Source organism: Lepidochelys kempii, chromosome 2 (genome assembly GCF_965140285.1).
Source record: "Lepidochelys kempii isolate rLepKem1 chromosome 2, rLepKem1.hap1, whole genome shotgun sequence".
Lineage (NCBI taxonomy): Eukaryota > Metazoa > Chordata > Testudines > Cheloniidae > Lepidochelys > Lepidochelys kempii.
This window is the reverse complement of record NC_136381.1, coordinates 108,050,964-108,078,747: the sequence shown is the minus strand read 5'-3', so window position 1 is coordinate 108,078,747 and position 27,784 is coordinate 108,050,964. Positions and strand designations below refer to the sequence as shown.

Sequence of the window (27,784 nt, the reverse complement as noted above, 5' to 3'; positions counted from 1 at the left end):
GATTCATTTGTGATTTTGTGGAGACACCGGTTCAGCTTTTTAAGTCAGTTTTGGAAAACTTTGGTTAGATATAAAACCACAATTCTGGAGCAGGTTTGGTACAATTAAATCTCTTTAGAAACCTCCTGGATATTGAACTGAAAAAGTTAATCACCAAGCTATAGATCCGACAAAACAATCACTGTAGTTCTGAACTCAATGTGGGTCAAGGAGATGGGAGTTTGAATTCAGTTCATGTTAGTTACCTCAGCCTTTGCTTTTCTGAAACATTCCTAAAACTGTTTCAAACCATGAAGTTGACAGAATGGATTTCTGTTGAAGAAATACGGTGACATTTGTTAGAACATTTCTCCCGCATAGTCTAAAACTGCTATGTCTCCAAACCACCACCTCAAATAAAACTGTTGATTGGTAAATGACACCCACATAGTCACCTTTTCTCCCCCCTTTTTCTGAAAAGTTTTATTTATCCCCAAGTAACATTGGCATCTCTAGCAAAATAAGATTAAAGGGACAAATCAGTAAATTTTAGTACAGAAGCAGTCTAACAATAAGGCATTTCATTTTCAGAAGCGTGTTTGCCTGGTGTTGCTATCATTTCAACAGCAATCCTCTGACTGACTGTATACTATCTGGGAAATGATGTGCAGTCTGATAGTAATGTGACATTTTATGAGCAGTTTGACTGTTTTCATTACTTGGATTTATACTTTGATTTCTGTGTGGTGAAGAATAAGTGAGCAAGGCAGTAGTGGGAAATAGGAAAGCTGTCAGGATAAAGTTGATAGGACAACCTTGAAATTGTGCCATTGTGTGTAGTAAGATATAGTGACAATTACCCTCCCACATACCTTTTACATACAAAGTCTAATAGGAAGGTCAGTTTGTTTCAAGTATAGTGGTTCTGCAGGGAGAAAAATTAGGTTAATCTGAGATGTTCAGGAAAGACTGGAGCAAACTTTCAGGAGTCTTGTAATTAAGATACCCATTACGGTTATCTACACTACTTCATAATTAATGCTATTTTATTTATAGCAGCAGTGGGAGGTAGGATTTCTGCATTTGCTTGCCAACTGTGCATCCCCAGCAGCAGGTTTCATGGGAAATCCAGTTTTTTATCTCTGGAAGGGAAGCATTTGGAAGCAGATAGTTGTGTTTCTAATTATGAAGAGTGCTATGGTTCATTTACAGCTGAACACTAGTACATTGTTTCTATTGCTTCCAGTGTTTCATATTACTGTTAAAAACTTGACTTGTCCTTTCAGTGTTTTGCATGCCTTTCAGCCATTCCTGATTTTGGTTCCTCTTCCCTGATCTTTAAGTGAGACTTCTATGTTAAAAATTCAAGGGTTCGAATGCTAGGCATTCAAAAACTGGGATCCTTTGTCATGCTGACAAAGTCTGCAGTAGTGCAAAATTCAGCCATTCTGCAGTTTTCATTACTTGTGAGGTTAAAAATATGAAATGATAAACTTCCAGAATTCTTACTGTAAAGTATTATAATCCGATAAGGAAATTCCCCTAGAGGCTGAGATCTTCAGAAGCATTCAGCATTGGCTTAACTGCTCTCCCATTGATATCAATGATAAAACTCCATTGACTTCAATGGGAGCAGGTAGAATGAATCTGAGCACTTTTGAAAATTCCATCCCACCTTGGTCCTACAAAGATTTACACACATGCTTAACTCTGTACACTGCATGTGCGTTGAGGCATTTAGTAACATAAGGTTAAAATTCAGGGTTCAGTAAGAGAATGCAACTCCTCTGAAAGGCTCTTGGACAAATTCTGCAGTGAGGTAAATGGAAATGCCAGTTAAACTTGGGGTGTAAATTGGTGATGAAGTGGTAAATAATGTAACTTGCATTGGTTTGGCTTTCAGGGAGTAAATTAGACACAGAGGAGACATGAAGACGTGGCAGGAAAAGCTACTACTTCAATAGGGAAAACTTGAAGTACGAGAGGAAATCTATACTCTGGTTCCCAACCCGTTCAGTCAAATGAGCGCAAGTTGCACTGCTTAACGAATTACAACAAACTTTGCATCTCCATTTAGATATCAAATTTGACCCATGATTTTTAACCTGATAACATCACTTTATAATATGCTAATTTTGATACACAGTGGTTTGTGAACCTCCGCCTGCCATTATCAGTCCTGTATCCAAAGCTGTAAGGAATCCATGTTAATATTATGCACAAATAAACAGGTTTTAGCAAGATACAGTGCTGTATAGATTAAATATTTTATAACAGAGTGAGCTGTCCTAATTTCAGGATAAAGGAAGAAAGCACAGTGTTCTGTGATAGAAAAGGACCAAACATCCCTTGCTTGTAACATCTGGGGAATGCCAGTGTTTCCCCTTCTTTGTACCATCTTTTTTAACATGGGAAGCAGGAAGGCTGTGCCCCAAGGACCTCTTGATGCAAATTGGCAGAGGGCACAAAGATATATATGGTTTACAGTAATCCCCCGGGTCTGACATCTATCTTCTAGTCTGCCAAAGGATGTCATGTCAGGTCTCTAATGAGAGCTTGTGTCACACTGGTCATCATAGTCATTGTGAGATGTATGGATGGAAAATATGTGAAGAGTTATGTATATACCAAAAATTACGTTCTTGAGGTCTATGAGTTAAGGCAGGTCATTGAAAGGTGATTCACGTCTCTCAGGCAGTTGGGGGGAAGGCTTCTTTCACTCTGGTCATGTGAAAATTAAATATTGCATGGTTCACAGTCTGAGCAAAATGCTAATGAATAGATTGCGGAGATTGCACAGAAAAACAGAACAGCAGTGTTTAGGAGTAACACAATGAACTTTTGAAATAATATCTGGGGTGCAAATGAACCCCTATTACTCATTCACTCTGTGAGGACAAGCCACCAGCAGGCTTGATCTTATGAGAAGGGATCTGAGCCAAACTGGTTGAAAACGCTGGGAAACTGACTTTAGGGTAAACAGTCTTCTAGGAGATAGGGAAATGCCTTGTTAGCTCTGTTTAAGCTCTAGAAAGCATGTTATGATTTTGGTTTATATGTAAACATTTGTTTCCAATATTCTCACTCTGTCCCTTGAATCTCTGTTCTCTGATAATAAACTTGTTCGCGTTTTCACTACAAATATATGTGCTGCGTGTTACGTAGAGTGGTGATCCTGAGTGGAATCTTACAAGCTGGGGCATATTATTCCTGTGGGAATAGTGGATCTGAGGGTTTAGTGAGGGTTCAGTGGAACAGGGGTTGCGCGCTCCAGGAGAACGCTTGGAGGACTCAGCATTTGGTGTATGCCTATTGTTACCCTGTACAGAGAGAGCGGGGCCTGCAGAGCTTTGGAAGGTAGTGCTTCTGTTGCCAGAGGCTGGTGCATTTAGGGAGCTGATCCGCAGCAGGCACAGACGAGACTTCCTCATGGTAAGGCCAGGTTGTGGCGAGGTGCTTCACAACCCTTAATACACCTGGGAAGAGTCACAGAGGCAAGGCACAGTGTGAAATTCCCTTTGCTGCTTCCTGTATACCACAGGGAAGACAAATGTGGGGTGGTTGGATATTACTTAGTCCTTGGCCAAAAGACCAAAAGTCTAAAGTAGGAATTGAACCCTGCCCTCCATACACGCTGGCCCATAGTAGCCTTTTAAGCATCAACATGACAAGGCTTGCTGGAAACCCTTTTCCTTTCCAAAAGCTCTGTGGCATGGGGGCAGGAGTTGATAATACAGAAGTGCAGAGGTTCATGCTAGCAACAGAGAGAAGTGCTAATATGAAATTCCCACGATAAATCAGTCTCAATATGTAATCCTAAAATAGCTTACAATATAACTACTTTTATCTTTTTATCAGTTACTGTTAATGTATCACCTAGCTTCCCAAATCACCATTACTGCTTAACAGTTTTCTCCTCTGCTTTTTTATAACATTGTTGAATATGATATTTCAGGTAAAAGATACAAGATCCAGCAGGTGATTAAGAGATTTGTTGCTGCCTGGCAAAGACAGACAAAAATTGTTTGTATTATGATGGCTAACAGCAGATCTCCCAGGGAGCTGTTGGAGGATATTTTAAACTTTGTACTGGTAAATTAACTCTCCCCTTCTTATCATGTGGCTGTACTAGCTAGGCATTGTACAAAATGGGGAGAAAACTCCTTCCTAGTGCAATATGAAATGCAATTCCTCACAATCCATATTTGCCATGGAGACACAGACACTCCAGATCTATTCAGAGAGATCAAACAACAGTGTAAACCTCTTAGCAAGGTTTTTTTTTTCATTCTTATCTAGGTCAGTAGTGAGGCACATCAGGGACCAGCATGGCTAATATCTCCTTGGGTGTGGAAAAAGCTTCATAATCTTTGGAGGATAGATTTATGTAAAACTGACAGATTAATCCAAGGAGAGCAACAAGTAATTACAATGGCAGTAGTTACAAATCTAGTGAAAGACAAAAAAGTAGCTAAAGTGAGGTTCACACAGGATTGATGTAGTATGTTGATTGGCTGAGTTTGTGAGGCTTTATAATTGGCTGAGTTTGTGAGGCTTTATACTCAACTTGATGGCATTTCTCTGTTTGGTAGTAATGTGATAACTTTGAAATGCTGCATCTGATCGCTTCCAAAATTTCAAGGAATGTTCTAGGCACCAATGGACAGACCCCTATTGATGTTGATGAAAATTGGCAGTGGGGACACACAGAGCGCCTTGTACCTTGTTAGCCGAGTAAGCAGTTTCAACCCACTCTGTAACTGTCTCTAGATGAAAGAACGTGTTGATTGGAAGCCATTAGCACGTTCCAACATAACAACATCCCTCACTTTAGTTCTGCCCATCCTCCCACTATGGTTAAAAATGATGACACCCTGAAGGAAGAAGAATTGGGGGGAGGGGGTGCGCATACAGAATTCCTGGCAGGGCGAGAAATGGGGGTGCATAAAGAGCCCCTGGAATGGGCAGCACACAGAGCCCTTGGCATGGGGGGAAAGAGAGCATTAGGGGCACATGGAAACCATGGGGGGGGATATGAGATCTTGGCATGGGGGGCGCAAAGCCGCTGGCAGGGGAAAATATGGTGGCATACAGAAACCATGGCAGCAGGGAGAGTAGAGACCTTCATGTGCAACAGACAGGGGAAAGGTGACATGGGGAAAAAGTGGGGAATGGGGTCACCAAGGGCCCTTGGCATGTGGGGGGACGGTTGGAGTGGGGAGCCCACAGAGCCCCTGGCATGGGAGGAGAGAGGGGGGACCCTCCTATGCGAAGGGGAGGGGTTAGTGGGCATGCATAGAGGCCCTGGCATTAGGGAGGGTTGGGGGTTTCAGCAAGTCCCTGAAATAGAGGAATGGGAGGGTGGCACACAGGGATCTTGTAGAGAGGGAATGGAGGGATGCAAGGAGCACTTGGTTGACAATGAGCCCAGCCTATGCAAGAAAAAAAGTGTGCGACCCCCTGCTGTATGTATGTTATTACTGAGAGTAAACTTAGATTGAAAGAGTGTTTTTAGGGTTGCAAAGTCAAGCACTCCAAAATTAGAAAATGCCAGATTTATGGTTCCCTGTATAAGTTTAATTCTGCTTACTTGTACATATGCATTTGATACAGTGTTTAAGTACATCATCTCATACTATGCCTTCAGTGTACAGGATGAGCACTGAATGAGGCAGCTGTTCTATGTTTCTTTTTGTCCTCATCATTCAATATATGGCCCCATACCTAATTTTATTAAACACCATCCAAATCCTGTACTGAGTACAGAATTACTAATTTCATGATAGGTTTTTCCATATTGCTTAGCTCCATAATATTTGAGTACCTTACAAACAGGAATTTATCTTCACTATTCCCCTGTGAGATAGGAAAGTAGTAATATTCTGATTTTAGATATAGGGTTCTGAGGCACTGAGAGATTAAGGCCAAAATTTGTATGTGTTGATTGATTTTGGTTGGCTCAGGGTATGTCTACGCTTTAAGCTGGGTGGTGTGATTTCGAGCCTGAGGAGACATACTCGCACTAGCTTTGATCAAGCTAGTGTGCTAAAAATAGAATGTAGCCACAGTGGTGCAAGCAGCTAGATGGGCTAACTGTCCCAAGTAGGGACTCAGATGGGTAAATATTTGGGGCGGCTTCTATCTCCAACAGCTAGCTCTTCTGCAGCTACATTCTGTTTCTAGTGAGTTAACGCAAACACGAATATGAATCACATCCCCAGATTGAAATGTACGCATACCCTAGTGAATGGGTACTCCACTGAGACGTCTAGGGCCTGATTTTTTATAGGATTTTTTAGCACTTTATATGTTCAGAGATACTGTATAGACATTACCAAGCCTCACAACCGCTCCAGGAGATGGGTAGTATTGTCCCCACTTTACAAATGCAACGGAGATTTAAAGGCAAATGTACAGTGAGTCACTGTGCACAACAATTTTGCCATTTCCTCACTTTTGAGTGTTTGACTTTGCAACCGTAATAACATTTTTTTTATTGGTTGGCTGGGAGACTTTTTGGTCTAATTTCCTAGTTTAGGCAAAAATAAATTATTTTTTGTGCAACTGTCAGCTAACTCCCTGAGTGATCCTTTGGACCACAGTAGGGAGACATGGTAGATGGTCTAACTGGGCTTTTCCATCTCTTTCTCTCTCTCTCTCTCTCTCACTTTACTCTTAGATATGTTGTTTTTATGTTGCTATTTTGTAAGGAGGGGTGGAAGATAGAGATATTTCCTTACTCTGATGTACATCCTTCTAATTTTTCATACAAAAATACGGCATTCAGCAAGCATTTGGCACCTGGGAATGGTCTGTGCATCTTCAAAAATCTTTTTTTAGTGTTTGTCAGACAGAGGCTGACAGCACTAACCTAAATCTTGCAGATTTCCATTGGACCATGAAAGTGGAATATCACCTCTTGAGACAAAATCTTATTGTATTGTTTCAGTCATAACATGGCAACTTCATCAGTGTATTTGGCTGGAAGTAACTTTGAGAGGTATTTTTAATGTTTCAAAAGACAGCAGGGCAGACCTATAAAAACTGTGATAGTTCTGCAAAAGGACACTAAGATCTCCTATCTACTAGAAGTCAATGGGGAAAGATGTCTGATAGTGTAAGGTAATCTGCTCTCTCATTGGATAATTTGTATTAATGGGACATTGCCTTGGCTAGAATGTTCTTCCTATGAGTAGTTTTTCCAGCCATGGAATTTTACACTGAGGTGATGAAAGAAATGTATCCAGAAAATTATTCCTCCTGTGTAGATGAAATCTCAAGATTTTTCTGACAAATGAGGTGTAAAATGTATTGTCAAATAGTACACTGCTCGGCGTGCTATCTCCCTGTCAATGTTAACTCACTGTTAACACATCTGGAAATACAGATTGTGGATGGATTTCTGATGACACTGCCCTAATGTCAGTTATATAGTTTAATATTTGCTTTATTGCCATCATGCTGCACAGCATGAAAAATATGGATTCTGTCCAGCCTGCAGCCACATACCAGTTTGTGTTTTGATTCCACCAGTTCTCACAGTGTACATCGGGTTGGGCTTGGATGGATTTGGATGGTGGGTCTCTCATGAGTACCAGGGTGTTACTACCACGGGCGACACTATTTCTTTTGTGTCAATCCTGAGCTAGTACCTAACAAGAGCATGGTGTTAGAGATCATTGTGGCGCTGTGTTTTGGGTGAAAACTAAAATAGCGGTCCTGACCGCTTGTGATTGTTCATGACTGCGTTATACTCTCGAAGAGAATGAATGATCTTAGCTATGGTATTCTGGCCAAACTGAAATTTAGGTAATTACATTTTTCCTACTTAAAGTCAATTTAAACTGGATGTGGTATGCTCCACTTCCTCTCCTAAACTTCTCTGTAGCGTGGCTATGTACGTTGAACATCTGACACATTTCATTCCAGAGGCAGCTGTATTTAAGAGAAGAATAAAATTGTCTTTGTGCACAGTTTGTATTTCAGTTTCTTGTAATGTGCTTAGAGATTCTTTAGAATGTAAGTTGCTGTAGAAGATGAATATGGTACTGTTGGTGCTAGATTACTGACAAAGGGAAAGAACATCTTTTATGATACCAATCACCAGGGAAAGATACAGTCAACACCAGCTAGCAAAGTGTAGGGAGTAAGTCAGGGCTGTTCCATCCATGCACAAGACCAGAGAGTCCTGACCAGTCCACACGGGTAACAGCAAGAGCTTAGGAAAAGCTTCCAGGGCTACAGAAATCCCAGGCTACCAGGGTTCATCCCTGAAAGCAGCCAACACAGTGTACACTGGAGAGCACAAGGGATAAGTCAGAGACTTCCAACTCACCCTCTCATTGGACCCAGAAAATGTGCTCATGGCACTGGGATCAGTGGCTTCCATCACAGGGAGTAGTATATTGTAGTATCATAAAATAGCCTTTTAGAAAGGAAATACTTTACACACAATGTAAGCATGTTATTTACCTCTGGAAAGCAAACTGGAAAAGCTCTTGGATAATCCTTGAGTTCTCTCTTCACGCCAATAAACTGTATATTGTACTTCTCTTTTTACTTAAAGGAGCAAATTTTCAAAGCAGCCTCAATTAGCCCTTTAAAATTATGTTTATGATATTATGACTGTGTAGACAGATGCCTGACTACCACATTGACACACACTAATGTAAGGTTTTGCAAAAGTTCAAAAATGCACACAGTCTAAGAGGCCACTTTTGATAATCTCACCTTCAGAGGAAAGTAAAAGGAAGAAACATGGTTACAAGTACATTTAGTACATTTGTAGATCATTTTATTTTTTCATTATCAGGCCAGTCACATAACAATACATGAGTAGAAACTGATTAGAACCATTGATTTCAATCTTCAGGATATCTTACTATTACATGAATTGCCATTAGAGCTGCTGATTAGGAAGGTGTAGAAAAGCACATTTTATGGAGCAGGTGGATTATTTTTTCTGTGTGCACAGAGAGGTTCGTTTTTTTTGGTTTCACAGGACCACACTCTGATCAGTGAAATAAATGCTCTCCCCTTATCTCAAATTCCAAGCTGAGTTCAGCATCTGGAGAAGCTTAAGAACTCAATGCATCAAATTACCCTGCTCAAACTGTTGTTTATTGCAGGCCATTTTGTCCTGTCATCTCCATGACAGAATGTCAAAGCTTTGCTTTCCGTTGCCTTCAGCTTGCAGCATCTGCAGGGATCTGATATGCTACCTCTGCATTACACAGAGGAGAAACGTCAAACAGTCGCGATTAAGGCAGCAAACCAGACAACTTGCAGGCATTGGTAACTTCTGCTACTGCACTGCAGAGATGCTCTGTTAGAAACAGGATTTTGCTCCCCATTCTTTTGTTCACTTCTTTTGGATCTTAAACCATTTGATTTCCCATTGGAATGAATTAGTTTTAATGCATGTTTTTCCCGTTTTACTAAAATGTTCCAAAATAAGTTCAGTTGCATGTGAACAAAATTAAGATTATCCTAAAAATATTAAAATGTGCCTATCGGTAACAGTGCAATACATATGTTTGTGCACAGTGATTTTATTTAGATAATATAAACTTTCCTCAACTGTTAGGAATGCTGTAGAGCAGTGGTTCTCAAAGCCGGTCCACCGCTTGTTCAGGGAAAGCCCCTGACGGGTCGAGCCGGTTTGTTTACCTGCCGCGTCTGCAGGTTTAGCCGATCGCGGCTCCCACTGGCCGCGGTTCGCCACTCTAGGCCAATGGGGGCTGCGGGAAGCAGCACGGGCCACGGGACGTGCTGGCCGCCCTTCCTGCAGCCCCCATTGGCCTGGAGCGGCGAACTGCAGCCAGTGGGAGCCGCAATCGGTCGAACCTGCGGACGTGGCAGGTAAACAAACGGGTCCAGCCCACCAGCGGCTTTCCCTGCACAAGTGGCGGACTGACTTTGAGAACCACTGCTGTAGAGAACCTTTTGGAAAAAATTGAATGTAAAATTAAGGAACAAAATACGTATTTGGGCATGAATTTTATTTTATTCTCCTGTTCCTCCTTTTTGTATTTTTTAAGGGACAAATCTTTAAAACTGAAAAGGAATTGAAAGATAAATCAAATGTATTTCTCTCAAGATACCACCTGCATAGGATTCTCACTGCTGGGTCTCAGCTTTAGGACAATCCTAGGCACTCTTTCCAGTTGCCTTGTCTTTTGCTTGAAGCTGAGACCCAGCAGAATAATCATCACAGGTGAGTAACTTCCTTTTCTCTGTTTATGAGCTGGTGCATTTTTATTTTATCCTGTAAATAAAAACATATTTTTATTTAAGTCACAGCTTACCCTGACATCTCTTTTTGTAAAGTTTCTAACCTAAATAAAAATATTTTGTGTACACATGCCTTGTAGTTATAAACCAAGTCTCTACCTATATGCATCTCTCTCTCATTAAATAGCCCTGTGTTATAGTAAGGTGTCAAGACATAAAAATTATAACCCCTTCATATTCATTCTAATATCATTTTCACACCACGTGCATCTGGTTTGGGTTGTGAAGATACTTTAAGCTGATGAATTTCTGATTGTCCTCACTTAACTGAGGTCCTATTTAAATTCCTCTTTTCAATAGTCTGTAGCTCTTCAGAGTATCAAATTGCCTTGGTTCTACAGATATAGGCAGAATTACCAAACTCAGAAGTTTTTCGGATATGTTGCCATCTTTGTCAGACTGATATGGACTTAGTTGTAGATGAATAAGAGAGAACTACATTTTGAAGGAACTATATGTGTGTTTGATAATACATGCACCAAGAGACATTGCTTTGGGGTAAAAATAAAACTGAAGACCTTCAGAGCCTCATTAAATTTGTCCCTAAATATCCATAGATATTTGGATGGGTTTTGTCATATAACCATGTTTAGTTTCCTGGTCAGTCTTGGTTTAGTCATGAAAAGGCATGCAGTGCTCATTAAGGTTGTTAAATGGACTATTTCTGAGAGGTAGAGTGGTATCTCTAAACAGTTCTGTCTCTATGCCCTTTACTGCAATGTGACAGTCCTTTCATTTATGAAACAGAGTGGAACTACAGTGTGGCAGGTAGTATGGGCAATATTTGCAATAAATATTTCACATTTTATACAGCTGGGGTGTATTAATTTTGTGCTCCAAAAAGTTCAAGGCTTGGATATGAGATCATAGAATGAGATTGCATTTCATAATAATGAATATTTTGGCTCCAAAATTAAATATGACTCATTCATTTTTGCTTTTAATTTCTACAGTCATTAGGGGGTATCTTATCTTCCTCTCTTAACAACATTTGTTGGTTATCAAATATTGCTACATAGAGTAAATACCTATTATAGCACCGATTATCCTGTGAATTTCAATTATTAATATCTAAAAATCAATGTTCTGATTAATGTACAAGATTCTGGTGTCTGTCTCTAATGCAACACAGAGCCTTTGGCTAGATTTACCTTCTCTGCTCAATTTTAAAAGCAAGATTACTCTAGCCATTCTCCATCAATTAAGTAATTAGCTTTTGGGAACTTCAGTATTTCAAATGAACACATAATATTTCTGGATTAACAGGCAGTAAGATTGTCTTGCCTGCTGCTGGTGAAGAAATGGCAAGGAAGCCTATTTTGTAATTGAGAGCCAAAGCAAGGCACATTGAAAGGACGAAGACATGCAAGCATAGAGCCATATAAGAGCAATGGGTGAAATTCACGTTATGTAAAGGTAGGGTGACCAGGTGTCCGGTTTTCGATTGGAACACCCGGTCGAAAAGGGATCCTGGAGTCTCCAGTCAGTACCGCCGACCAGGCCGTTAAAAGTCCAGTCGGTGGAGCTACGGCAGGCTAGCCCCTTGCGGAGCCACGGGGTTCCATGCGCTGCCCCTGCCCTGAGCACCGACTCTGCACTCTCATTGGCTGGGGACTGCGGCCAATGGGACCTGCGGGGGCGGTGCCTGCAGATGAGAGGCAGACAGTGCACAGAGCTGCCTGCTGCACCTCCACCTAGGAGCCAGACCTGCTGGCCACTTCTGGACTGCAGCATGGAGTCAGGACAGGCAGGAAGCCTGCCTTAGCCCCCCCGCTGCTCTGCTAACCGGGAACTGCTGGAGGTAAGTCCACGCCCCAACCCGCTGCCCCAGGCCTGAGTCCCTCCCACACCCTGAACCTCTCTGCCCCACCCCTCAGCCTGGAGTCCCCTCCTCCACCCCAAACCCCTCATCCCTGGCCCCAACCCAGAGCCCTCATCCCCTCCTTGTAGTGAGCAGGGGGCAGGGCCTCAGGGAAGGGGCAGGGCTAGGGTGTTCGGTTTTGTGCGATTAAAAAGTTGGCAACCCTATATAAAGTGCCAGTATGAGATTTAAGTAATGTATAGTCCTTGTGTGAGGAGCAAGATGCAGCATTGCTACCTTTACTCATCAATACTGGTCTTTTTCTAAATAGAAATGGAAACACAGAAGTTGTGTTTTCACCAACAATCATGACCTTTCCACAAGAATGGAAAGCCATGTTACATGTCTGTGCATGAACAAACTCACATTTTAAATTTAAATATGTTTTCTTCAGCAATCTGCAGTGGAAAAATCTTCATCATTCTGCGTATGACACTTTTGGAAGACAAAGAAAAGCCTAACGAGATGCTGACTGGATATGTTTGGATAGAATTTTAAATTAAGCCTGTGTGTATCTGTGTGTGTGTGTGTATATACATAGATATTATGAATATCTTATATTTACGCTGGAGAGAAGACGATCTTCAAACAAACAAACAAACAAACAAACTTGTGTATATCTAGCTTAAAAATGCTAATCTTACATTGCTTTCTTTATGTGCCTACAGTAATTAAGCAGACATAATGTAACACACAAAAGCATTTTAGACTTTTATTAAGGCTTGATGATTTGATTTTCACATTTTAAATCTCAAATGGCTCATAACTATTGTCATTCTATAGTAAAAGCAACTTTTAGAGAAAAAACACTAAATGTAGGGCTAAGAAAAAAAAGGCCTTTGAATTGAAAGCAATTCCTGAAATGCCTTTTTGACTAATCAAGCACATGAATGCAAGTGTCTATCCTGCCTAACGTGAAGCTTTTAATAAGTCAGACAAGCACTGCTTGCATAGATTAATTTATGATGATGTTTTCTTGAAGTACTGTTAATTGTATATTTTTTGCTTCATACTCTAAATGGCTCTAATTTAATAGACTACTTCAAGTCCCTGCAGTCATGCTTTTGGCTTGTTACATTGCGATCAAAACAGATATTAAGTGTTTTTTATTGAATTGTGACCTGGTGATTAGAGAAAGCCTTGCAGTGTGTTAGTTATAACTAAACACTTTGCCGAAAGGTTGCATGATAAATAGCATCTGGCTCAGACTGATTTTAAGATTGCATTTAAGATTGCATAGAAGAAAGTTTGAGGGTAGAGGAGAGAAACCTTGTCAAATCATAATACATGGCTGATGCCAACATGTCAGTTTCTTGTCAACTAAAAGATGATTTAGAACAACAAAGAACAATGAATGTATGTACATACAGCCTGAACATAATAATCCAGGATATCGCATTATCCTGGAGAGCCACATGCCCTATATGTAAACCATTAGTAGTAATTAATTTCCAGCAATCTAACCTGGGACAAATCCAATAATCTTGCAGACCCTGACAAATCAAGTTGTTGTCAGGATGACTGTACATCTTTGCCTGCTGGGGAACACACTCACACTCTCTCCCCCCCCACACACACGCACATTGAAAACGCTTACTCTACCATTCTAAACATCAAAAAAAATTTGACACTGTTTACTGAGAACCAAATTTCTGTTGGTTTCAGATGTTTTCAGGGATTGAGTTTAAGGGGATTATAGCCTTCAAATGTTTTAACACTTTTGGAGGATGATGTGGGGGGTGGGGTCTGTCCATCTCTGAGCCTCAGGGATTGCAGAATTTTGATACCATCTGCTGTTGGATTCTAGTGAGGAAAAAGGGATCAGACAAGCCACCAAAAAGCTATTACATGGAAAAGAGAAAGCCCTGGCTATTCAAATCTAGTCAGATTTTGGGGGTTAGAGGTGAGGCATATTTTGGAAAGATTGAAGATAACATTGATCCCTCTGTGTCAGCCACAAGTTGGAGGAACCTTAGTTGTTGTTAATATTTGTATTATCATAGCACCTAGAAGCCCCAATCATGAACCGGGAGCCTGTTGTGTTAGTCACAGTTCAAACATAGAACAAAAAAATGGTCCCTGCACTAAAGACCTTCTAAGTATAAGACAAGAGACAACAGGCAGATACAGACAGATGGAGTGTACAAGGAAATAAGACAGCATAGGTCATCATGATACGCCGTGATCTCAGCACACCAGCAGCCTAGCTGTTGTCATGGTTTTTTGATGCAACACTGCACAGGAGAGTTTTAAGGAGGGATTTGAAGGAGAACAATGAAGTGACTTGGAAGATGTTTAGGGGGAGCTTTTCCCAAATGTGAGGAGCAGCATGGGAGAGGCATGAAGATGCGTGTTTGAGAATTTTACAAGTGGGTGATGGAAGCTGGTATCCTGGGCCGATCAGAGACTGGAGTTAACTTCTCAATACTGATGAGAGATTATATGTAAGCTGGAGATAGGGCATGAAGGGCCTGGAAAGTGAAGACAAGTATCTTATGTGGAAGGATGCAAAGAGAGTGATGATATGGTGGAAAAGTTAAGCTAGAAAATTATCTTTGCAGCAGCATTCTGAGGGGTTATGAAGTGGGCATGATTGCGTTTGTCAAGGCTGGAGAAAAGGATGCTGCAGTTGGCATTCAAATTAACCTTTATAATTGACCTTTAAAGTTATATGTTGGCTGCAGGCCTGGTCACTCAAAAACAAAATAGAGAGAGAGATGTGCAACATTGGGTGATGTCTTTTTCTGTCACCTACCACTCCCAGTTTTCTAAATTATGGTTTGTACAATCCAGGATTTACTCACAAAAGGCTGTTGTTAAAGGTAGAACATTTACTACAGCTTCAATTAGGTACTGGGGTAGTTTTCACTGTTGTAGTACAGGGGCTGGATTTGTGTGGGATTGGATAGACTAAAAGGATTGGTGTTACAAGATGCTCAGGAAAGATTTTCTTTATTTTTCAGGAGTTTCCATGTGACACTGATTTGAGTCTTATGGCCCAGCAGTAAGCCATTATTTAAGGATGGCAAATTGCCATTACAGTTCCATATGTTCAGTATGTGACATATCTCCTCTGATAAAGTGGTGGAAGGAGTCCCTGTGATTAAGGCACATGAGTGGGAGCCAGCTGATTTGGGTTGTATTCATGGATCTTCTGCAAACTTCCTCTGTAATTTTAGGCATACCTCAGTTTTTCCACCAATAAAATGGGAATAATAGCAATTTCCTCACAGAGGTGTTGAGAGTCTCAATATTTGCTAGGTGCTTTGGGATCTTCTGAATGGAAAATGCAGTATATGGAAGGGACAGTATTTATTTATAATCTGGGCCAGTAATCAACTCCTGAATGTTAAGATGGGAAGCACAAACATAGCCAAATGTGTCTTTAGTGACTGCTCAAGGGACCCCTAAAGTAGAACCAAAATTGTACATTGTGGAGCACTTTAAGTCTGTGACTTAAGACAGGCGACTTCTTACTGGAGGTGGCTCATGACATTTTTCATTGTATTTTCAAGTGTGACCTGTATTTTCAAGTGTGACCACTCACTTTCTGCTCCCGATACCCCCTGTTGGCTGTTAACGTCGTCAGGTGGGTCTTCAGTGGCTCAGCCCTCTGGCTAAGTCACACAGATTCTAAAATGGATGAACCCCTTCCGAGTTAACACAGGTCCTACAAGGACTACCGCTCTGCCTTTGTTGGAGTCTGCAGCCGTGTCTCTTGGCTCAATTCTCAGCCTCTTCTGGGCTAGCTTTAAGTCCATCCCTACCCTGTTATAGAGCAGTGCCTCCAGGGTGTCCTCCCTGGAGAGACTTTGTCCTCAGCGGTTCTCACTGTCCCAGCACTCCAGCCAGGTCACCTCACACATTCAGTCCCCTTCTGGGGGGGCCATCTAACAAAGTTGAATAAATGGTTGGCCATCTCTTGGGTCTTCAGCCCTGTCCTTGAGCCCTTTAAATTCTAGCCCCTTTCTTGGGTTTCTAAACAACACTTGTTCTTGGGGCTTTGACCACTCTTCCAGTAGTGGGATCCGGGCCCACCCATGGTGACCCTACAAATAGCAGTCATGTGCTGTTTCCTTTAGTAATTACTAGTGCTGTTCCCTGGGCCACTTCCAGGAAGCCCCCTTTGCTTCACCGTAACCTTACGGCTGAAGTTTTCTCTCTTCCCTACTTGAGCAGGGTCTCTCCCAGGGTTCCTTGCCTTGAGAGTTTCACAGTCTTCCTCACCCTTCTGGTCTCAGCCAGCAACTGACCTGCTGAGACCCACCAGCTCCTTTTAACTGAGCCTGCTGTGCTCTGATTGGCTGATTCCATGCAGCCTTTCTATGCAGGCCTGGAGGGACCCACCTTCACTGCTCCTTTCTTGGGGTGGAGTGTGGTAGGACCCCACAGCCTTCAGCAGAGGGCCCCGTCAGAGCAATTTTTTTCTTTCCACTTTTTAATATTTATTTTCCTACATCCCAGTATTTGTGTAGGATAACAAAGTGAATGCATATATGGTTTAAAAGTGGGAACAGTTTGGTTAATCTACATCTTAAATAGTTCTGGGCCCCAGTAGTATATTCGTAATATAGCATAGAATACAAAGCAGCTCTGACTATGGAGCTGCATGGAGAGGGCAAACTTAGGACCTGCCTAGCCTATTTATGTCAAAGCACTGATTAAATGAGAATAGGAGAAATACTAAGATAAAGACCTTCCTTCTCACTTGCTGTCATGTGCTCATATATCTTCAGCTTTTTATTGAAGCCCAAAAGTTTATTGCTTATTATTTTAACATAATGACCTAATATATTTTTAGGTTGTTTTGCTCAACAAAAATTGTGATGATGAACAAGATGGGTCAAGTCCTAAGAAGTGCTGAACACCAGTGGCTCACATAATAGTTAGCACATGTTAGAAATTTGCCCAGTGCATTTTGTTGTTTTTGATGTAGATTTTTGAAGACAAAATAAACCTTCAAAATTAGTCTTGTGTGAATATTTGTAAATGTTCTTTGGCAAGCTCTCTCTTTGACAGAGAGTTCCAGGCTGTAGTCCTGATCTCTTGCACTCACATAAATATGCCAGATACCACACATATCCAATGGCACTCTGGCACACACTGATCAATATACACTAAAATGTAACAACAGATTGAAAGTTGGTTGAAGAATATTTTACCCAAATCTAATCTTAAAAGTGGGAAAGAATCATCACTTGAGTCATGTCAGAACTCTGTGGAACACTGTTCCAACATATTTTGGGGGGAGCAGGGATGCCTTTCTGGTATTTCTGATCATTGGAAATCTAAAAATATGGGAATTTTCATTAAATCCCTTTTTGAAAAATCTTCCACCCCAGCTAATTGTAGGATTCCGGTACTTCTCTTTTGAGGACTCAAGCACCAGGAAAAAAAAGTTACTTTGCCTTGAAAAACACATATTGAAAACAAAACAAATAATAAATATCTAGATACCAGTGTGATAGGTGGATTATAAATAAAACAGGTAGATAGATTTCTGCCTTTCAGTTACCCTGGTTGTGGCTAAAGTTGAAGGTTACAGAGAGAGAAGAGAAGCTTGTGGAATTACTGGGGGGTTTTTTCTTTTGTTTTTTAAAGGGACTTTTAAGTCAATTTGTAACCTTCGGGCTGAAATCAAAGGTGCTCTATAAAAACATCCGTTTTTTCTTTGCTGGAAGTAGCTCCCACACAGAATCTAAGGGCAAAGAGGGGCTGCAGTGAGCCAAAGCTGGGAACCATGACTGCCAGCATCACATGGCACCAGGCACTTGCAGACCTACAGGTTCCAGAAGCCTCCAGAGCTTTTTAATTCATAATTAATTGTACATTAAAAAGTTATTTATTTTTTTAAATATACAGCTAACGGGCCTCTTTTACTTTAAAGGTATAATTCTATTCCAAATTAAAAAGAAAAATCTTAGATTGATGGAAGAGACCAGTGCATCTCACTGACAATGCAGGATTGTTCCGTGCAATAAGTTTTCTAGTGTTTTGCCCAGCCTAGTTTTAAACCTCCCAAATAATGGGACTCCCTTCATTTTCTTTGAGACAATTCTACAGCTAAATATCTCGTTCTATAGGAGCTACTCCTAATATCAGCCTACATTTTCACTTATTTAATTACTCCTAGATGTACTTCCCTGTTCCGTTCTAATTAATTCTTTTCCATCTTTAAGAGAGTGAAATTTGCTTTGGGATACTCCTTCGAGCTGAGCGTGCTGTTTAAGTGTAAGATATTGTTATTAGCCACACACCTCAACATCAGAAGGAATGTTTAGGTTCCAGGGCTGTGTGGCATTCTTTTATGTGATGCCACTGCAAATTCAGCCCCAAATCAGGTTAGTCTTTTTTCTATATCACTTTGCAAATTCGCAGCTAATCTGCTGTCCACCCACCAGGTTTCTTCAGCATTGCTGCTTTACAGATTTCCCAGGGAGCATCTGTGTTTCAGATTCTTTTTTTCTATATAGATCAGCCTGGCATTTTGAGGAAGTGAATCATATTTTTATTACTTTCTGTTCATATTTCTAATCTTTAAAGGTTACACTGATTTACTCATTAGTATTTGCATCTCCTCCTAATTAATCTGGAGATTTCTTTGACATATTGTTTACACCCTTTTTCAGATTGTGTGTGAAAATGTTGAATAAAACTGGTTTTAACACTGATACCTGCAGTTTCCCAACTGACACCTCCATACAGCTCAAAATATTGTAGTTCATCGTTTTTCTTTCTTAACAGCCCTTCAGCCAGTTTTCAGTTTAAGCAAGTGTTCTTGTCCAAGTCTACTTAAAGTATCATGGAATAAGATTTTGTGGTATACTATTGCAAATCATCATCATTTTCTCCTTTTTCCAATGCCAAGATTGAGTGAAGCCAATTTCTGTTGGTTTCTTGGTTTAAGTAAGTATCTGGACTCCCAAATCTAGGCCCATTTTACAGATGCGGAATTGAGACACAGAGAGGCTAAGTGACTTCTCCAAAGTCACACAAGAAGTCTGAGACTGAGCAGGGACAATCCATCAAATGCTTTTCCAAAATATAGTTATTACATCTGTCGCCTTCCCTTCATATTGTAAAGTTGTCCAAAAAAAAAAAAAAAAGGAGAAAAAAAGGATCAGATTTGCCTTGCAAGGTGTATTCATCTAAATGTATGCTGCTTATTGCTCATGCCTCCATAATATTATAATCTTCGCAATTATCTCTCAATAAATTTTCAGTTATTTTATTTCAGATTGAAGTTTGACTTCCAAGAAAATAATTGAGAGGATCACAGTTCTTTAGAATTTTGTGTGGCAAATTGCTAGCACTACCATGATGGGTCTTGCGCTTTCTCTTCTTGGAGGGGGTTCAGGGCACCATTTCTGAATTGGAGTATTAACTGCCCCACTTGTGTCCTAGTGGAGAGGGAGGGACCCGGGCCCACCCTCTACTCCGGGTCCCAGCCCAGGGGCCCTAGGGATAGCGGTAAACCACTTGAACTAGCGGTTCCTTCCCCTGAGCTACTTCCCTCTCCTGCCCTTCAGCTTGTGGGGCTTCCTGCCCTCCCTCTGCACAAACCAGGTGTCCCTTTACCTAGGGTCTTGGTCTTCTTAGCCCACTGCAGCACTTCTCCAAACTCTCCTCTGCTTCCCTCCAACTGTTCTCTGCTCCAACACCAATCCACTCTGCTTCAACTCCTCCAAACTGCTCTCTGTTCCAGCATCGATCTACTCTGCTTCAACTCCTCCACTTGTCTGTTTGAAGCGGGGGGGGGGGGTGTTTATCAGGTGACTGGCTTCTGGTGCTTTAATTGGCTTCAGGTGCTTTAATTAATCTATAGCAAACTTTCTTCCCTCTTCAAGGAATAAGGCTCCCTTCTAACACTCTCCTGCTGCCCACTGGCCATGCTGTATCACACTTGTTTTAAAAATTGAATCATTAGGTAGAAAGCTAGTGCTTTAGTATCCTAGGGAGTGTGTCATTGCGACTAGCTGTTTTACACTTTTGAATTTTCCAAGTTGAAATGTTTCAGGTATTTCGTTATGGACTATGTATCTATAGCTGTTTTTGCAAAGCCTTCATTTCTTCATTTCCTAATTGCCCAATCTTCTTTTCTTTATTTTTTAAAATTAACTATTTTGAACTGCGTAACAGGTTGTGTGCATGCTGGGATGCTGGCATAGTTTGAGTGCTGAAGACATTTTCCACCTTCATTTGTGTTTTTTGCTGCTCACCCAAGGTTTGCAAATACATCATGAACCATGTATTCTGTCTTGTGATATATGTAATGACCACATGACATATATAATCCAAAGGGCTGGTCAGGCCAATCCTTGGAGAGCTTGAAATGAAGAAAAAGACTACAAGTCACAAAATCAGTTGTCCTGAAAATGCCAAATACTGAGACTAGAAAGGGAAAATTAAGAAAAGGAAAAGAGAAGGAAGACTGGAGAAAATGCAACAGTATTGAGGAAAACTATGCTGCTGCTGTTGATTCCTTCATTCCACTCAAATTCCAGAGATCGTTACTAGAGAGTGTTGCTGCTTATGCTTGTGGCTGAAGAAGACATAGAAATGGTGATGAAGTGCCATAAATGTTTTCGATTTGTCATTTAAACAAATAAGGGACTCATAAGCAACCACCTCATTCTTTCTCCACATTAGCTGCCATTCCTCAATATGAAAGATTTTTGCAATTTTTCCAGTGTGGTTGTATGCTTCACATTGTGCAGTGCGAACCTGGTATCCCCTTTAAGTAAAAAGGAGGCTTTTCGAGCATCAAATACGTGTAATTTGATATTTGGAGAAAGCTTAATCAAATCGATAGCAGTTATCACATTAGTTGTTTTAAACATGTCTGTGAAAGGATGCCTTTTCACATAGGATCAGAGCATATTCCACCACTCAACACTACCAGAGCTATCTCAAGTAAATTAAGACCAATATTATTCAGTCAGGAAGAGCATCTGAAATAGTCTGTTGTGTTTTCCACTGTATGGATATCATGTTGTCTACCCAATTTACCTGGCAAATTTCTCCATATTAGCACCAAATTATAAATAAAAAGAGAATACCAGATTAGTGACATCTCAACGAGAGAGACCCCATTTCTGGGCAAATTGTATGAAAATGCAAGAACTGTGTTTGAGATCTTAATTGAGCTGGTAACTCATTTCTGTCCAATTACTCCCAGAGCCAAATTAACATCTCAAATGAATCCTCCTACAGATTTTATAACCCACCATGGTCTGTCACTTCATAGTGAGTAGTTCTTTTTAAATTACCAAAAACTGTTAATTACCTGGAAAAATAACTTCTAGCAAAATACGGATGGCTTCTATTCCATATGACTGTTCTTGCAATAATCGGCTCTACTGGTCAATTAAACGCTTTGAGGTTTATTCACCAAGCAGGGGACACATCATTGCTGCATGAAGGTATTGCTTAATTATTCCATTTAAGACTGGATGGAAGAGGGGTCATTAAGGGTTTAAAGCTTTCATTTAGATTTATATGGCTTGCAAGTATACTTATGAAAGACAAGAGCTTTTCTCTTTGCATAAATTAGTTTAAAATCATAGATTTTTGAGTGCTCTTCAGAAGGTAAATGAGATCCTGATTAATTTTAGTTCTCCATTTGCAGGACATAATAGTGAACTAAATGTAGACTGAAATCATGAGTAAGTTGAGAGAACCATCATTTGAGAGTTATGGGAATATATCAGATGAATCTGCTGAACATGTGTTTCTTTCATGAGATACAGCCAAATGTTTAGGTTTCCAGTCCATATCATAAACTGTGTACATTGTCCATTCTGCCTTCTGCAGAATGTCCTCAGCGTGTGAAAACCATCATTTTAAAAGCTTTAAGTGGTCAGTGAAATTCCAAGAAAGCAGGGAAATATGTGGTGGTGTTTTTTATACAGAGATAATCTATCACTTTAAAATGTCACATTTTTATGTCTGATTTATTACCATTACATTAATGTGTGGAGCTCTTGTGGGATTCCAAAGCAGTTGCATTTACAGACGTAGAGTTCCTCAAATCAATGCACCCTGCAGAATTTCCTATTTTAGGTATAAAGCTCATTAACCTTTCGTTATAATACTGCTCTTTTGAGATAACTTAAGAAAATCTAAATTAAAATCATGAATGTTAGGTCCGTCAAGTATAAAATTAATGAATGACAGGGTTTTCTGACCTTAATACAAGTGTTTTCCATCTCTTCTTGTAAAGTGCACAGGCTGAAATTGTGGAAAAGCAGCATCACTTGCCCCACAACCTCAGCCATGCAGAACACAATGCCATCCACAGCCTCAGAAACAACTCTGATATCATAATCAAAAAGGCTGACAAAGGAGGTGCTGTTGTCATCATGAATAGGTCGGAATATGAACAAGAGGCTGCTCGGCAGCTCTCCAACACCACTTTCTACAAGCCATTACCCTCTGATCCCACTGAGAGTTACCAAAAGAAACTACAGCATTTGCTCAAGAAACTCCCTGAAAAAGCACAAGATCAAATCCGCACAGACACACCCCTGGAATCCCGACCTGGGATATTCTATCTACTACTCAAGATCCATAAACCTGGAAATCATGGGCGCCCCATCATCTCAGGCATTGGCACCCTGACAGCAGGATTGTCTGGCTATGTAGACTCCCTCCTCAGGCCCTACGCTACCAGCACTCCCAGCTACCTTCGAGACACCACTGACTTCCTGAGGAAACGACAATCCATCGGTGATCTTCCTTATAACACCATCCTGGCCACTATAAATGTAGAAGTCCTCTACACCAACATTCCACACAAAGATGGACTACAAGCCGTCAAGAACACTATCCCCGATAATGGCACGGCTAACCTGGTAGCTGAACTTTGTGACTTTGTCCTTACCCATAACTATTTTACATTTGGGGACAATGTATACCTTCAAATCAGCGGCACTGCTATGGGTACCCGCATGGCCCCACAATATGCCAACATTTTTATGGCTGACTTAGAACAACGCTTCCTCAGCTCTCGTCCCCTAATGCCCCTACTCTACTTGCGCTATATTGATGACATCTTCATCATCTGGACCCATGGAAAAGAAGCTCTTGAGGAATTCTACCATGATTTCAACAATTTCCATCCCACCATCAACCTCAGTCTGGTCCAGTCCACACAAGAGATCCACTTCCTGGACACTACAGTGCTAATAAACGATGGTCACATAAATGCCACCCTATACCAGAAACCTACTGACCGCTATTCCTACCTACATGCCTCCAGCTTTCACCCTGACCACACCACACGATCCATTGTCTACAGCCAAGCTCTGCTATACAACCGCATTTGCTCCAACCTCTCAGACAGAGACAAACACCTACAAGATCTCTATCAAGCATTCTTACAACTGCAATACCCACCTGCAGAAGTGAAGAAACAGATTGACAGAGCCAGAAGAGTTCCCAGAAGTCACCTACTACAGGACAGGCCTAACAAAGAAAATAACAGAACGCCACTAGCCGTCACCTTCAGCCCCCAACTAAAATCCCTCCAACGCATTATCAAGGATCTACAACCTATCCTGAAGGATGACCCAACACTCTCACAAATCTTGGGAGACAGGCCAGTCCTTGCCTACAGATAGCCCCCCAACCTGAAGCGAATACTCACCAGCAACCACATACCACACAACAGAACCACTAACCCAGGAACCTATCCTTGCAACAAAGCCCGTTGCCAACTGTGCCCACATATCTATTCAGGGGACACCATCACAGGGCCTAATAACATCAGCCACACTATCAGAGGCTCATTCACCTGCACATCCACCAATGTGATATATGCCATCATGTGCCAGCAATGCCCCTCTGCCATGTACATTGGTCAAACTGGACAGTCTTTACGTAAAAGAATAAATGGACACAAATCAGATGTCAAGAATTATAACATTCATAAACCAGTCGGAGAACACTTCAGTCTCTCTGGTCACGTGATTACAGACATGAAAGTTGCGATATTAGAACAGAAAAACTTCAAATCCAGACTCCAGCGAGAGACTGCTGAATTGGAATTCATTTGCAAATTGGATACAATTAACTTAGGCTTGAATAGAGACTGGGAGTGGCTAAGTCATTATGCAAGGTAACCTATTTCCCCTTGTTTTTTCCTCCCCCCTCCCCCTTTCCTCAGATGTTCTTGTTAAACCCTGGATTTGTGCTGGAAATGGCCCACCTTGATTATCATACACATTGTAAGGAGAGTGATCACTTTAGATAAGCTATTACCAACAGGAGGGTGGGTTTGTTGGGGGGGGGAGAAAACCTGGATTTGTGCTGGAAATGGCCCACCTTGATTATCAAACACATGGTAAGGAGAGTGATCACTTTACATAAGCTATTACCAGCAGGAGAGTGGGGTGGGGGGAGAGAAAACCTTTTGTAGTGATAATCACCCGTTTTTTCATGGTTTGTGTGTATAAAAACGTCTTCTGTATTTTCCACAGTATGCATCCGATGAAGTGAGCTGTAGCTCACAAAAGCTTATGCTCAAATAAATTGGTTAGTCTCTAAGGTGCCACAAGTACTCCTTTTCTTTTTGCAAATACAGACTAACACGGCTGTTACACAAAAATCTTAGGTTTCAGAGTATGTTATCCATCTTCCTTTGTGCAGCATGCCTACTGTGTAAAATACATCATCTTGAAGGAAAAGAACTCTCAAGAATTTATTCAGGAAGCTTTTTTTTTCCTTTTTGTCAGCTTCCTGAAAATTTATAATATACCCCTTTTTTTAGCCATTAGAAAAAGAATGAAGTTCTGAATTTGTAGTTAATTTAATTTTCTTCCCAAAGGGTTTAATGAAATTAATCATTTATTTTCAACCACCTGAAACTAATGCATGAGGAATGGAAATCAGTTTCAAACCATTACAGGTAGTGAAAACAAGTACATATAAAGAAACGCTTTGATCTTTGTTTAAGCTGGTTTTATGGAAATAGTGGAATAGTTGAGATATCAGTCCCATAAAAGACAGTAAAATTACTTATGCAATTACACTGTATATAAGTAATATACATACAGAAATTTTAAAAAATATTGTTAATGCAATATTAAAGTTGAAATAGGAAACCCTAAATCAGAAAACTCCAATATCTAAGGCAGCTCCCACAACCAGTGTTAACTGAGTCATGTTGTACAGTCTGTTATTTTAGTGTATACATGAACATTGTATCGTGCATTGAGGTTTCCATTAGTTAACAGGAAAAACAGGAATAGAAAATTCTATATGAGTAAAACTTGTCTGAGTGAATGTTGCAAGAATAACTTTGACTTTGAAATTTCCGATTTTAACTGCTTGATAGTTCAGTTCAGTCTTAACATTGCATTAACAATAGTTTTTAAAATTCGATTTACTTGTTTATTTAAATGGGGAAAGAAATCATAGTTGATTATTTTCGCATACTAGTATGTGTGTTACGGTGCAGTGGACAAAAATGCTGATTTACTTTTTGGTGCTGATAGATGCAAAATTAATTTCTGACTTCTAGTGTGTGTCCTTCACTAACAAATCTGGACTCTAAGGGTAGGTCTACACTACCCGCTGGATCGGCGGGTAGCGATCGATATATCGGGGGTCGATTTATTGTGTCTAGTCTAGACACGATAAATCAATCCCCAGGTGCTCTCCCATCGACTCCGGAACTCCAATGCCATGAGAGGCGCAAGCGGAGTCGACGGGGGAGCGGCGGCAGTCGACTCACCGCCTTGAAGATGCCGTAGTAAGTCGATCTAGGTACGTCGACTTCAGCTACGCTATTCTCGTCTTACATCGACCCCCCTCGCCCCTGCCGGTAGACCAGGGCTAAGTTGGTTTTGGTTAGGAATTGTTCAATAGGAGGAGTTAAAATGATGCTAAGAAGGCATTTATTACTGAATTTGTTTATGGAAATATAAGTGTCAGTACAAAATAAACATTTCTTACTACATTCCAACTGTAAGTAGCTTTTTTGTTTAAAACAATAATTTTGTTTCTTACAGGATTGAAAGGTCACTCATGGTAATAAGCTCTTTCTCTCCATGGTTCTAAAAGTAATTTATAAACATTAATTTTCACAATACTCTTATGAGACAAGTAAAGAGGCAGAGAAATGTTAAGTGACTAACCTAAGATTACATAGTGAGTCAGTGCCCACTATGGCTAGAATTGAGGAGTCCCAGCTCTAAATGTGGGTATTTCCATTAGGCTTGCTACTTGCACATGAGCTGTGCCATCTCCCAAACATTTTGTGAACTTCCTTACTAGCTGATAACTTTTATCCATAACTTTTTCACTCAAGCATCTTTCAGGCCTAAGTTATTTCAGCAGCCTTGTTTGTTTGTCTCTCAGCAACCAGAATTTGAAATCAGATATCCAGTAAAAGCAGAGTTCACAGGTCAAATACAAGGCTAAAATTTGCAAAACCAAGGAAATAGGTCAGTCCCTCTAATTAAAATCGAGTGTTTCCACAAACCTCTGTACACATATAGTGCTAGCAAGAATGAACAAGATTGTTCCTGTTTAATACTACAGTAACTCCACTGAGGTCAAAGAGTTACTTGGTTTTTATGTAGGTTGTAGTGAAATAAGAATCTGGCCCAGCAGGTGCCCTTTAATTTTGTTTACAATATGTTTGCACAGTGAGGGTCTGGTCCGCTTAAGGCCTCTGAGTGCTATGGGAATATAGATGATAATAAGAAATGCAGTTTTATTATTATTTATCTAATACAACATTTGTTAATTTTTGAATGTTATGTGTAATCTGTGTTCACTGTTCTCACATTTAGGAGGACTGGTTTTATTGCGATTCAGTAAATGTGCTGTTTCAGAGGCAAAATGGGCTTTTAGTATATTAGTCTTTCTGGGCATGTTCACATGTTAAAAAAGTGTGCAGGATGAGGCAAGTGTAGATCTCTGTCTGTCTGTGTGGATTTTTATACTACACCACTCACTATTGTGTCTGAGACCCTTACGTTCTGGGTGGGGAGAGGAGGAGCAGCATTAGGAAAGTAAAGAACTGGGATGGGGAATAGATTCCCCTAATCTTTGCCACTGTTTGGTTGAATCTCTGGGATTCTTTGAGCATCCAGTTTAATCTTTCTCTGTCAGCTTCAGATTAAAGGAAAAAAGATAGAGGCAGTGTGGTCTTGTAGTTAAGAGATTGGTCTGGGATTCAGGAGACAGAAGTTCCATTCCTGGTTCTGATATAAACTTTATTGTATAACTTTGGGCATGTCAGTGCCTCTCTCCCTCCTCCTGCACCACCCCATGCCTCAGCATAAAATGGGGATAATAATACTGGAAGTGAAAGCTAGACAAATTTAGACCGGAAAGAAGATTCAAATGTTTAACAGTGAGAGTAATTAACATTGAAACAATTTACTGAGGGATGTGGCAGATTCTCCATCACTCTAAGTTTTTAAATAAAGATGAGATTCCTTTTAAATAAAGATGAGATTCCATAGATTCCTATGTCTACCTACAGCTTATGTCAGCAGGACTTGTATTGCTCAGGGGAAGTGAATAAACAACCCCCCTAAGTGACATAAGTTACACCGACATAAGTGCTGGTGTGGACAGCACTATGTTGGCAGGGAGCTCTCTCCTGTCAGCATAGAACATCTTCACCAGATGCACTGC

The 27,784-nt window shown here is 40.6% G+C and overlaps 2 protein-coding genes across 5 annotated transcripts in view; both read left to right on the top strand.

Moving 5' to 3' along the window:
- The window catches only part of LOC144930213 (uncharacterized), a 52,031-nt gene extending 27,582 nt beyond the window's left edge, over nt 1-24,449 (top strand). The window contains exon 2 of the mRNA XM_078851604.1: nt 22,356-24,449. Within this exon, the coding sequence (XP_078707730.1) occupies nt 22,495-23,754 (1,260 nt within the window). The 5' untranslated portion in view covers nt 22,356-22,494 and the 3' untranslated portion in view covers nt 23,755-24,449. The remainder of the gene's footprint in view (nt 1-22,355) is intronic.
- The window catches only part of CDKAL1 (CDKAL1 threonylcarbamoyladenosine tRNA methylthiotransferase), a 665,563-nt gene that overhangs the window by 573,540 nt on the left and 64,239 nt on the right, over nt 1-27,784 (top strand). The gene's annotated exons all lie outside the window — the stretch shown is intronic.